At 39.2% G+C, this 12,351-nt stretch overlaps 1 protein-coding gene across 1 annotated transcript in view; it reads right to left on the bottom strand.

Moving 5' to 3' along the window:
* Window positions 1-12,351, bottom strand: part of LOC130910525 (CMP-N-acetylneuraminate-beta-galactosamide-alpha-2,3-sialyltransferase 1-like) — a 151,646-nt gene that overhangs the window by 14,358 nt on the left and 124,937 nt on the right. Inside the window, exon 4 of the mRNA XM_057827914.1 lies at window positions 5,127-5,320. Coding sequence (XP_057683897.1) covers window positions 5,127-5,320 — 194 coding nt within the window. The remainder of the gene's footprint in view (window positions 1-5,126; window positions 5,321-12,351) is intronic.

Genomic DNA, 12,351 nt, shown 5'->3' with positions numbered 1-12,351 from the left:
ACATTCCTTTTTTGATAAACTTCTTTGACAAAGAACATTATAAGTCACACAAGCATAGTAGTTTTGAGCATAATCATTTACATTTATTTAAGGCAACTCTGCATTATTTTGGCTGCCGGACTTTTCACGCATTTTCTATACACTACATCTTGGACTATATAGAGGTTTATTCCTAGTTACAGTATTTCAAACCTTTTACACACGCATTCAGTTAAAATACAGTGGTATGAAAAAGTATCTGAACCTTTTGGAATTTTCTCACATTTCTGCATAAAATCACCATCAAATGTGATCGGATCTTTGCCAAAATCAAACAGATGTAAAAACAGTGTCTGCTTTAACTAAAACCACCCAAACACTTATAGGTTTTAATATTTTAATGCAAATGGGATGCACAAAATGACAGAAGGGGGAAAAATAAGTAAGTGAACCCTCTGCCTAAGGAGACTTAAAGAGCAATTGAAACCAATGTTTAACCAAACAATTGAAGTCACGTGTATGCCCAATCACTGATGAGCAGTGTTGGGAGTAACGCCGTTATAAATAACGCCGTTACGTAACGTGCTTCCAAAACAAGACGACAGGTAGCGAGACAGCCAGCAACTAGCCTTTATAATATGTGTCATTATGTACATTTTATAGTTAGAGTTTGTAATCGTAGGCGGAGTTTTACATTTGTGGGACTGGGGGGAGAAGCATGTTGAAGACTGAAACGAAAGTCAAAAGTTTGGACACACTTCATAATTTTTGCGTTTTATATATTTTCACTGCTATTGTAAATTCTCACTGAAGACATCAAAACTATGAACGAACATGTGCAATGTAGAATACAGGTTTTGTATTCTACATTCTTCAAAGTATCCACCTTTAAAGGTGTCTCCAAACTTTTGGCCAATACTGTACAGTATATACCCACACACACACACACATCTTGATACTGTTCGAGTTCAATCAGCTGTTCAAGTTGTTTTTGGTAGCGTTTGAAAGCTAGGTTTAAAGAAATTCTAAATATCCATCTTGCCTCCTCTGGTGTAGTTTTGGCTAAGCAAAGCAAAGGATAGTCTCAAGGTGCTAGTCACATGATCTGTTCGAAAAATGATTTTGACCCATTAAGAAAACTGTACGTTGTAGGATTTTTGTTCATTTCATAAATTTTTGTTGTTTTATTGCTTTACAACTTTTATAGACAACATTTCAATGGCTAGGTCTTTATTTCAAAGGGGAAGTTCAGATTTTTTTACATTGGGTTTTATCTTGGAGTTAGCGGGGATTCAATTAGTCGTTGGACTTTATTTAAACAAATTTCGTGCAGTTTGTCAGTTATTTTTTAGTTATAAGGCTCCAGGATGGCTAAGCTAGGGCGAGTCAATGGTGGTTGAAATCAACTCCATCGACAAATTAAACCCCCGCTAACTCAAAGATTAAGCCTTATGTGAAAAACTCAATTACACGTGATGAAATGTTTGTTATTTTTATGTTGAGGCAGCAAAAGGAGAAACATTGGTAAAAAGTAACTGATAAGTTACTTTTAAAGTAACTTAGTTACTTTGATAATAAAGTAATCAGTAAAGTAACTAGATTACTTTTTTTAAATGTAATCAGTAATCAGTAATTAAATTACTTTTTTTTAAGTAATCCGTGACAACACTGCTCATACGAAAATGGATTTGATTAGTTGGTCTCTCAGCACAATTGACAATATTTTTTCAACAAGACACGGTGCACCAGGAGAGCCGTCTTGCCCAGATGGGACCTTTGCCGCTGGATACGTGTGAGATTCATGGGATCATTGGAACCAGCCTGTTTCACTGTCCTATCTGTAGAAGATACCGAGGATATTTGGCTGTTTGGCGTAACGGTCGTGAGGTTCCTTCTGCTTGGCTTAGGAGGCGCCCTGATCTACCTGAAAGTTTCCAGGACGGCAGCTTTCAAGGAAATCAACAAATTGACCACGGATCAACATTGGACAACCACATCGAAGCTTGGATTGAGAACTGGCTCCGTCGGCTCATGGTTCAGTCCGAGGAAGGGTGGAGAAAAGTGGATGCTACCTGGCGGCAGGTGGTGGAACTGTTGAGGCAGACCGCGACTGTTGACAATGACTTAAGAGACATGAGGTCTCACCTAGGCCCTGAGGAGCGCGATTTCAACTGAAGACCAACTGTATTTGGACATATTCAATTACTTATTCGGCTTAATTCGATTATAATTTTCCTTTCCCAAACAGCCTTATCCCATCCCTCCCTTCTCCTGGAGAGAGCCGCACCGATAGCCCTATCTCTTGCCCTTGATTTTCTTCCCAAGGCCGGTCGCAGGGCCCTGCGACTCTTATTTTGTCCACAGACACGTACAAATACTGATACACTGAGGCATAGACACACTTACACACAACCCCTCTCCCTCCACTCCGCTACCGCCTTTTCTTACTGAACCACCCCCCCTTCCTCCTGCCATGACTGGTAGTTTTCCTTTGTTTCGTACAAAAATTCCTGCACGTGACCTGTGCGTCGTGTCATATCCCTGCTATGTTGTATGATATATGTGTGTACTGTAACTTCCGTAACTGCTCTGTAATTCTCGAAGAAGAGAGAAGTTGGCGGCGTGGAATGTCTTCAGCGGCACGATGCTCACTCATCGAACGCAATTTCGTTGTCATCTGTGAAAGCTGGTGTAAATGACTAATAAAGATCCTATCCTATCTACCTATCTATTCCTCGTTACAGTACATAAAACCTTAGAAATGTGCATTCATTTAAAATATATATAAATAACAAGGGAAAGTAGCACTCTGTAATACTACATAAAAACAATGTTTAAATATCAATTCTTTAGTCTTTTAATAGCGGGTTTTATGGTTTCAAGGGTGAAATCCCCAAAGAAAGCAGTGATGTCATCAAACTAAGTATGTCATTTACTATCCAGCACATGCTGACAGTGATGACAGTGACGTATCACCTTGCATTATCATTCTCAATCCCGTTCTTTGTCATTCTAGCATCTCATCACTCCAATTCCTGAGGTAAAAGGTGTCATTGCTCCCTCTAAGGAAGACTGCAATGCCAGTTTTTGAATTCAATTTCAAATAACAAACAAACGTGATGATTAAACTCATTTTCTATGCTGGTTTAGAGATCCATCCTAATGAAGATATTTGCACTGGCTTACATCATACTCGCTAATGTAAGCTTTGGACTGATCCCCCATTCAGCAGAGCAAATAGCAACACAAGACTGCTGATGGATGAGGATAAAGTTTACAAAAAATGACATCTTCATTTGCATTTTTTGTGAGTAGAATTTATAAATGGCACATTTGTTTGGTGAGCTACTATTTCATTGTTACACAGCTTGTTGCGTTGCTGCACCATGTGACCTTTGGCTCAGGACCCCGGCCCTCCAACCAAGCATGAATACAAATATCACGCAGAGAAGGATAAAAAAAAACAAAAAAACATGGAGAATATTTGCAGCGCCATGCAACAACGCGCCCCGCTAATGGCTGGAATGGAGAACGTGTGTCTCGGTGGCAGCGTTGCGGTATAATTGAATCGGTAAGACAACAGCGTGGTTCTGTCACAGTGGCGGCTGGGCCTGATGATAAGCGGTAATGCTGTTTAGTAGTGACACCAGAGCAGCCATATTGGGATAAATGAAGAGACGTGCAGGAAAGAAGATGCAATTTACAATCAAGACGACACTGCTTGTGTTTTTTTTTAGTCTGGAAAATTAACCCATTTCCTGCAATTAATGGGTCGGCTGGTTTCAGTGCTCACGTTTCAGTGCCAGTGATAATGACCGGCGATCTGGATCGATGTATCAACTTGTCTAGCACAATCTAATCGAAATTGATCAAAACGTAAAACATTGATCAACATCGTCATTTTTTGAGATATGCTTGTTTTATTAAACAGTTTTCATTAAGGTGTATATAATGTTTCAAAAACATCAATATTGCTTTGTATTTTTTGGTTAAGTGTAACTGATTGTAATAAATGTGTACTTAATATTGCAATGATTCGATTCATTGCAGACTTAGTAATATCAGTGAATATTAAAGATGTCCCGATCGATCGGGTCAGATCATGTCATTTTCAAAGTAACGGAATCGGCAAAATAATATCGGACACGCCTTTTTTAAAAAATATATATGTATATATTTTTTATTTAAATCGTTTTCTAATTGTATTTAACGTTACAGACAAAATGTCACACTCATCCAGAGTACTTTTGGCTTAAAGTAGGGCTATCAAATTTATTGCGTTAACGGCGGTAATTAATTTTTAATCACGTTAAATAATTAACGCATGCGCTGCATGACCCACTCACGCATTGTCGCGTACAATCTATAAAGACGCCGTTTTACCTATAGATAGCGCTAGAAGGCAGGGTATAATGAGTAGAGAGAATTTTGACAGCCTTTGGCACCATTTTTTTATGTGGCTAAAGCCTTACAATACCTCTTTTAGCAATTAAAAATAACGTGGGAGGCAATGTGGGGAAGATAGGTAGTAGTCGATCATTTTCTTAACACCCTGTGTTCTTTCCCATCGCAGAGAAGATATATCAATTGGTGCCCCTACGCACAGTCATGGTTGCACTTCCCATCATGCATTTGGGCAGAAGTTAAATGGCTGCAGTATCATTTACTGAAAGCTCAATACACTAGATGGCAATATTTAGTCACAATATACAAAGTCACATTTATCCTTTAAGAATTACAAGTCTTTCTATCCGTGGATCCCTCTCACAGAAAGAATGTTAATAATGTAAATGCCATCTTGAGGATTTATTGTCATAATAAACATATACAGTACTTATGTACTGTATGTTGAATGTATATATTTGTCTGACTTTTATTCATTTTTTTCTTAATGCATTGCCAAAATGTTTATGATTGGGAAAAATAATTGGAATTGAATCGGGAGCAAAAAAAAAAAAGCAATCGGATCGGGAAATATCGGGATCGGCAGATACTCAAACTAAAACGATCGGGATCGGATCGGGAGCAAAAAACATGATCGGAACAACCCTAGTGAATATTGTATGAATTTCCAAAGAATTAAAATTGTCAAGAAAATGATTTGCACCCTTAATATATTATTATGTGTACAAAAAATGGTCACTGACCTTATAACGAACTGATTGGAGTCGATAAGGCCGCCATACCGCGACCCTTTGAGGTTCCCAGAGTTCCCCACCACAGCACAGGTCCGGCAGCGTTCCGGCCCAGCGTCGGTGTAAAGCACGTTGTCAGGAATGACCTGGAAAAGCTCCTCCACCACCTCGTTGAAGTTGGCCGGACGCTTCTCCGGCTGCAGCAACTGAGGAGGGACACAAGCAAGAGGCCTCACAGTGTGCATCTCGCTGCGAGCTAACTTTAAGTGGAAGCGATTGAACAAGGGCAAAGAAGCTTCGGGAGACCAGCACATTACTGTCATGTCCTTAGGGTGGGGTTTTAGACCGGTCGTCTTCTGGTGGCTTTCAACTCGCTGAGACAGCAAATAAAATGAATGCAGCGGTGGGTGGGTACGTGCACTCTGTTATTTGTGCCGAGCAGGCTGGTAACAGAAAAGATGTGTAGTTCTCGGGAAAACAACTTATTCACACTCACTGAAAGCCTGTTATTAAGATAATGTATAGTGGATGTACTGTACAGTAAATGGCTTTGGAACCAAACTTTAATTGCTTTAATGGCACAATCGAGTCTACAGAATCGCCAGATAGACATGTGCCAATTACCAATTTCAAGGTATACCGTGGTATGAAAATGTCAAGGCGTAGACTTCATAATGATATTGACAGGACATGGGGTGCGAGGCCGATTAATAGGGGGCTTATCTCCCTCAAAGATGACCGAGTGGAAACACAAAGAGCTTTTTACGTTGAAAATCCTTGTGAATAAATGCTTAAATCCCCAAATTCTTCATATATATAGATGTAAAACAGTCTCGATTCTTGGTTAAAAGCAAAAAAAAAAAAACAAAAAACAAAAAAAAAAAACAACGGGCAGTTAGCATTTATTTTACGTAAATATGTCGAATGTGCTACTAGTCTTTAAGCCACTGTTGCGCCACCGTATCACAACAAAGAGCTTGTAACATTGACATTTTTGGGAATAAATGCTTAAATCCCTGAATTCTTTATAGATATGGACATAAAACAGTCTCGATTCTGGGTTAAAAGCAAAACAATAAACGGGCAGTTAGCATTTATTTTATGTAAATATTGCGAATTATGACGCCAATACCATAGTGGTTAATTTCTCCCATTGATTTAAAAAAAAAAAAATGTATGCATGGAACGAAAAATATAATAATTATCTTGAATCTTCGAACAAATCACTCCTGAGAAGATCCTTCCTATTTGTAGGCGGTACAGCTTTCGTACTTTTTCAACCCAAATCCTGTGTTGGATCACTGCATGTGTTGAATAACTGCGACCGACTTTGACCGACTGAAGCGAAGTGTGGGACGGCCCCCTACTTGAAGGCGTGGCGCAGTGTCTGGTGAATGTGACCAGTCAATATCATCATGAAGTCTATGGTCAAGGTTAAAAACCCCAAAAATTTTCCGTCATGTAATCCGTAAAGTATTAACGACTTTTTGTGTCCCAAAAATGCATTGAGAAATCCTTTGCTTGCAGCTGCGAGGCTCAAACCCTGCTCAGTGTTAGTGAGTCAGCTGTGCTACACGATGGCTGGAGGAGGCGAAACTCAAACTTTTTGCCCCTATCGAAGAAAACTAAATTGCTTGTATGGGAATTCTTTGGCTACAGAAAAGTTACAGATGGTTGTGGCTTAGAGGAGTAGCGCCAAATGACATGTAAAACGTTTGCGGCGGGTGGCTGCCGGGGAGGCAATACCGCCAATATGATTTCGTAATTATACAAAATTAAAGGTTAGTAAACACTGTCATGAAGCTACGAGAGTTAACTCCAGCGTGTTTAGTGTGTCTAGTGGTTGTAAAATGTGGTGATTTTTCTCGCTGGCAACTGTGTGTTGAGAAAGAGTGTGTACAATGTAAAGATGATACGAGTCAAACACACATGCTTTTTATTGAAAATAATTCAATAATTTTTGTTCTGATGGTAATAACGTTGAGCTGTGGCTGTGGGTTTGGGCTCACTGCATTTATTTTAATTTATTTAGTACATATATATATATATATATATATATATATATATATATATATATACAGTGCCTTGCAAAAGTATTCGGCCCCCTTGAATCTTGCAACCTTTCGCCACATTTCAGGCTTCAAACATAAAGATATGAAATTTAATTTTTTTGTCAAGAATCAACAACAAGTGGGACACAATCGTGAAGTGGAACAACATTTATTGGATAATTAAAACTTTTTTAACAAATAAAAAACTGAAAAGTGTGGCGTGCAATAGTATTCGGCCCCTTTACTTTCAGTGTAGCAAACTCACTCCAGAAGTTCAGTGAGGATCTCTGAATGATCCAATGTTTTCCTAAATGACCAATGATGATAAATAGAATCCAACTGTGTGTAATCAAGTCTCCGTATAAATGCACCTGCTCTGCGATAGTCTCAGGGTTCTGTTTAAAGTGCAGAGAGCATTATGAAAACCAAGGAACACACCAGGCAGGTCCGAGATACTGTTGTGGAGACGTTTAAAGCCGGATTTGGATACAAAAAGATTTCCCAAGCTTTAAAAATCTCAAGGAGCACTGTGCAAGCCATCATATTGAAATGGAAGGAGCATCAGACCACTGCAAATCTACCAAGACCCGGCCATCCTTCCAAACTTTCTCCTCAAACAAGGAGAAAACTGATCAGAGATGCAGCCAAGAGGCCCATGATCACTCTGGATGAACTGCAGAGATCTACAGCTGAGGTGGGAGAGTCTGTCCATAAGGTTGCAAGATTCAAGGGGGCCGAATACTTTTGCAAGGCACTGTATATGTATATATATTTATACAGTGCCTTGCAAAAGTATTCGGCCCCCTTGAATCTTGCAACCTTTCGCCACATTTCAGGCTTCAAACAAAGATATGAAATTTAATTTTTTTGTCAAGAATCAACAACAAGTGGGACACAATCGTGAAGTGGAACAAAATGTATTGGATAATTTAAACTTTTTTAACTAATAAAAAACCAAAATTGAACTTTTTGGCCACAATGCAAAACGATGTTTGGCGTGAAAGCAACACAGCTCATCACCCTGAACACACCATCCCCACTGTCAAACATGGTGGTGGCAGCATCATGGTTTGGGCCTGCTTTTCTTCAGCAGGGACAGGGAAGATGGTTAAAATTGACGGGAAGATGGATGCAGCCAAATACAGGAACATTCTGGAAGAAAACCTGTTGGTATCTGCACAAGACCTGAAACTGGGACGGAGATTTATCTTCCAACAGGACAATGATGCAAAACAAAGCCAAATCTACAATGGAATGGTTCAAAAATAAACGTATCCAGGTGTTAGAATGGCCAAGTTAAAGTCCAGACCTGAATCCAATCGAGAATCTGTGGAAAGAGCTGAAGACTGCTGTTCACAAACACTCTCCATCCAACCTCACTGAGCTCGAGCTGTTTTGCAAGGAAGAATGGGCAAGAATGTCAGTCTCTCGATGTGCAAAACTGATAGAAACATACCCCAAGCGACTTGCAGCTGTAATTGGAGCAAAAGGTGGCGCTACAAAGTATTAACGCAAGGGGGCCGAATAATATTGCACGCCCCACTTTTCGTAATTAATCGCAATTCAAACCATCTCCAAACCATATGCCAAATTTTTCTGTAAATTATTGTTGGAATGGAAAGATAAGACACAAGACGGACATAAACATTCAACATACTGCACATAAGTACTGTATTTGTTTATTATAACAATAAATCCACAAGATTGCATTAACATTATTAACATTCTTTCTGTTAAAGGGATCCACGGATAGAAAGACTTGTAGTTCTTAAAAGATAAATTTGAGTACAAGTGATAGTAATTTTATATTAAAACCCCTCTTAATGCTTTCGTTTTAATAAAATTTGTAAAATTTTCAAACAAAAAATAAACTAGTAGCTCGCCATTTTTGACGTCGCCGGCTGTATATCTACAGTGTCTTTAACTACGTAACGTAGTGATTGAAATACACCACAAGGCGTCAATGGCGAGTTTTAAATTAGAGATCTAGCCAAGGCTGAGTAAGTTTTATGTGTATTTTGCATAGCTATTTTGATTGGGAATGCCAGTTCTCTTTGCATTGAGCGCTTCTTTTTTTGTGAACATTAATTTTTTGAGAGCTAGGAATATCATTTTTTTTTTGCTTTCACTAAATGATACTGTTGCGACTTAACTGTTCCGCCCAAATGCATGATGGGAAGTTGGGCAACCATGACTGTCAGTGGTGGCTGCAAATGGTATACAGTATGTTCTGCGTTGTTGTCAATTATGCGTGTTAAGAAAAAGATCGCCTCCTGTAAGAGATAGGAATATTGTTTTTGTTGTGCTTTCACTAAATCATACTGTAGTGACCTATCTGTTCTGCCCAAATGCATGATAGGAAGTTGGGCAACCATGACTGTCAGTGGTGGCTGAAAATGGTATACAGTATGATCTGCGTTGTGTTCAATTAAGCATGTTAAGTAAAAGATCGTCTCCTGTCATTCTTCCCCACGTCGTTCGCCACAATACTTATATTTGTTGTGAAAGAGTTGCTAAAGCTTTAGCCAATAAAAGGCGTGTCCACTCTCATTTCTCTGCCTTTTCGCTCTCAGTGTGCTAAAACTGCGTCATTGTAAACTGTTTGAGGCAATGAATGAACGGGTCATTCCGTGCATGCGTTAATTGCGTCAAATATTTTAACGTGATTAATTAAAACAGTTAATTACCGCCCGTTAACGCGATAAATTTGACAGCACTAATATATATATATTTTCATTTCTTTTAAGATAACATTATACTCATGTTCCAATTTGCTAATATGTTTTAAAAAATAAAAATGCTGTTCAATGTAAAAGAGTTTTTTTTTTTTTTTCCAAAAACCCCGATATCTCAAAGTAACACATTTTAGAGCTGTAACTGCAATACAGTGAAATCGTGATATTTTGGCTTAAGGTTATCATACCATCAGAACATCATACGGCACATGCCTATCACCAGATCAGGCTTTAAGGAATCTTGTTTGTTTGCGAATCCGTAAAATGTATGCGAATGTGAATGGCCGACTAATTTGTTCATTTTTAAACAGTTTCGTCAAGTTCAGGCCCATCAACAGGTCTCACCCATGGCATCATTTCCAGTTAGCTGTTGGCACACTTGACATTTGCTTCATGAGGCCACATCTGAGAGCCGTTTGCTCAAATCACTAGCGACAGGAGGCAACCCTGTGTGTGCTCGTCTTTTTTCTCTACTCTGGCCTTTAATTGGACACGGTGTGAGGTGAATGCAGGAAGAAGACGACACGCTCGGCTGCATTCCAGATTTTATGAAACCTCTAAACTCATTTTGGTGAGGTACAAATTTGAATTTAAAAGAGAGCATTATTGGTTGGTTAAAAAAATCAATATGTTAAATAAAATGGCATTCAGTGGAGCATATACCGCCACCAAGGCTTAAATTAGGAATTTAGTCTTTTTCTTCTGAGGGCCACATACAGGTAAAAATGAGGGGAAAACAAAGAAGCGGCCAGTCCTACTTCTATTTAGAAAAAAAAATAATTCAATAACACTATAGGTCAACATATGCTAAGTAGTTGAACATCCATCCATCTTCTAAACCACTTATCCTGATTAGGTTGCGAGCCAGTAGAAGCCTGACAGTGACCATCTGACTTTACATATAGGAGACAGGTACATCCTGGAGTGGTCGCTAGCCAGAGCACATACACAGACAAACGAACGTTCACACTTTCCAACACTAGCCAAGGAAAAACTGTCTTAATCTCAGATTGGTTTGATTGGTGAAAAAGCAAAATGTTATACATGGGCTTTGTTTAATTCTGTTAATAAAATATGCGGTAGGCCTCCCCAGTTCTGAATTTAATAGTCCATCCAATAAGTGTGAATGTCAGTGTAAAAGTGTATTTGTCAAATTGTTTTACTAGCTGCTTGCAAGATAAACTCCAGCTCACCTTGTGACCCGTGGTTGTGCTCACTTGCCTCTCTATTATAGACCCCACCGCAGCAACACCTCAACTCACTCATAGAAAAAGACACACAAACAGATGAAAAACAGACTGCATTGGTGGGTTTCCGCCCTCAGTATGGCTACATGTATTGCACATGCCAGAAAGTGCCATCGAATAGGCCTGCACAATATATCGTTTGTACATCGCCATCGCAATGTGCGCATGCGCAATAGTCACTAGTGATGGGACGAAATGGGCCGAGGTTCCGAAGCTTGTGTCGAGTAATAAGAGGGGCGTTTCCACGAAGCTTGTAGCGAGGTGCGCCTCATTTCAGCAAAACCAGGAAATGATGATGTAGGAAGCCTCGCCGGCGGCCGGCTGAATCTCGTGAACGCTTTTGGCGCGCATTGCAAAAACAGGACAGACTAAGGTATAAATTGGTTGCAAAACGAAATGGCGATCGTCTGTTATCTCACATTTTGTAGATTTTGGGCTCCTGTACTTGCTACATCTGTGCGCAACAGTGCAACCAGTGCAATCTTTTTTAAAGCCTTGTCCTTTGCTTGCGATGGGACCTGCGCGAAAAAAGCGATCCTCCCCTGTATGGGAACATTTTGATTTGATTGCTTTCAGTAAGGTAAGGGAGAAAAACTTCTTTAATATAAATGTGAGTGTGTGTCTACCTAGCTGAACCAAACATCAACAGAATGGACAATCTATTAGTGTACTGTGAGGCACAAAAGAATACCTACCCAAATTTATATAAACTGGCACTCACATTTCTCTGCACCCCAGCTTCATCTGTGCCATGTGAAAGAATATTTTCGAAAGCTGGTGAAATATTGTCAAAAAAAAAAAAAAAAGAAACCGTTTAAAGACAGCCACTGTGGGAAAGCTATTGTTTCTAAATAAAAATGAATAACAAATTACCCTTAGCACTTGTTGTATTTTGTTCACATACTAAATTACTAACACAAGCACATTCATATCTTTGTCTTAAGCAAATAGCCATTGAATTCTTAACAATGTTGACCTTTTGGGCTTCTAGACCACTTGATGGCGCAATAGGGTAAATGAAGCACCATGAAGCTTTGACACATGTGCAAACCAATTGGCTGCAAAGCTTCATTGCTTCATTTGGCCAAACAAATGAAGCGGACGTGCAATTGTTTTTTGTTTTTTTATACATATAAACTTTTGTTTTACATTTTTGAGAGGATCGGAATCGGGTGGAAAGGATCGCGATAAGTGAAAAACCACA

The sequence above is a fragment of the Corythoichthys intestinalis genome, chromosome 22 (genome assembly GCF_030265065.1).
Source record: "Corythoichthys intestinalis isolate RoL2023-P3 chromosome 22, ASM3026506v1, whole genome shotgun sequence".
NCBI classification, from domain to species: Eukaryota; Metazoa; Chordata; class Actinopteri; order Syngnathiformes; family Syngnathidae; genus Corythoichthys; species Corythoichthys intestinalis.
This window is presented reverse-complemented; position numbering and strand designations above follow the sequence as displayed.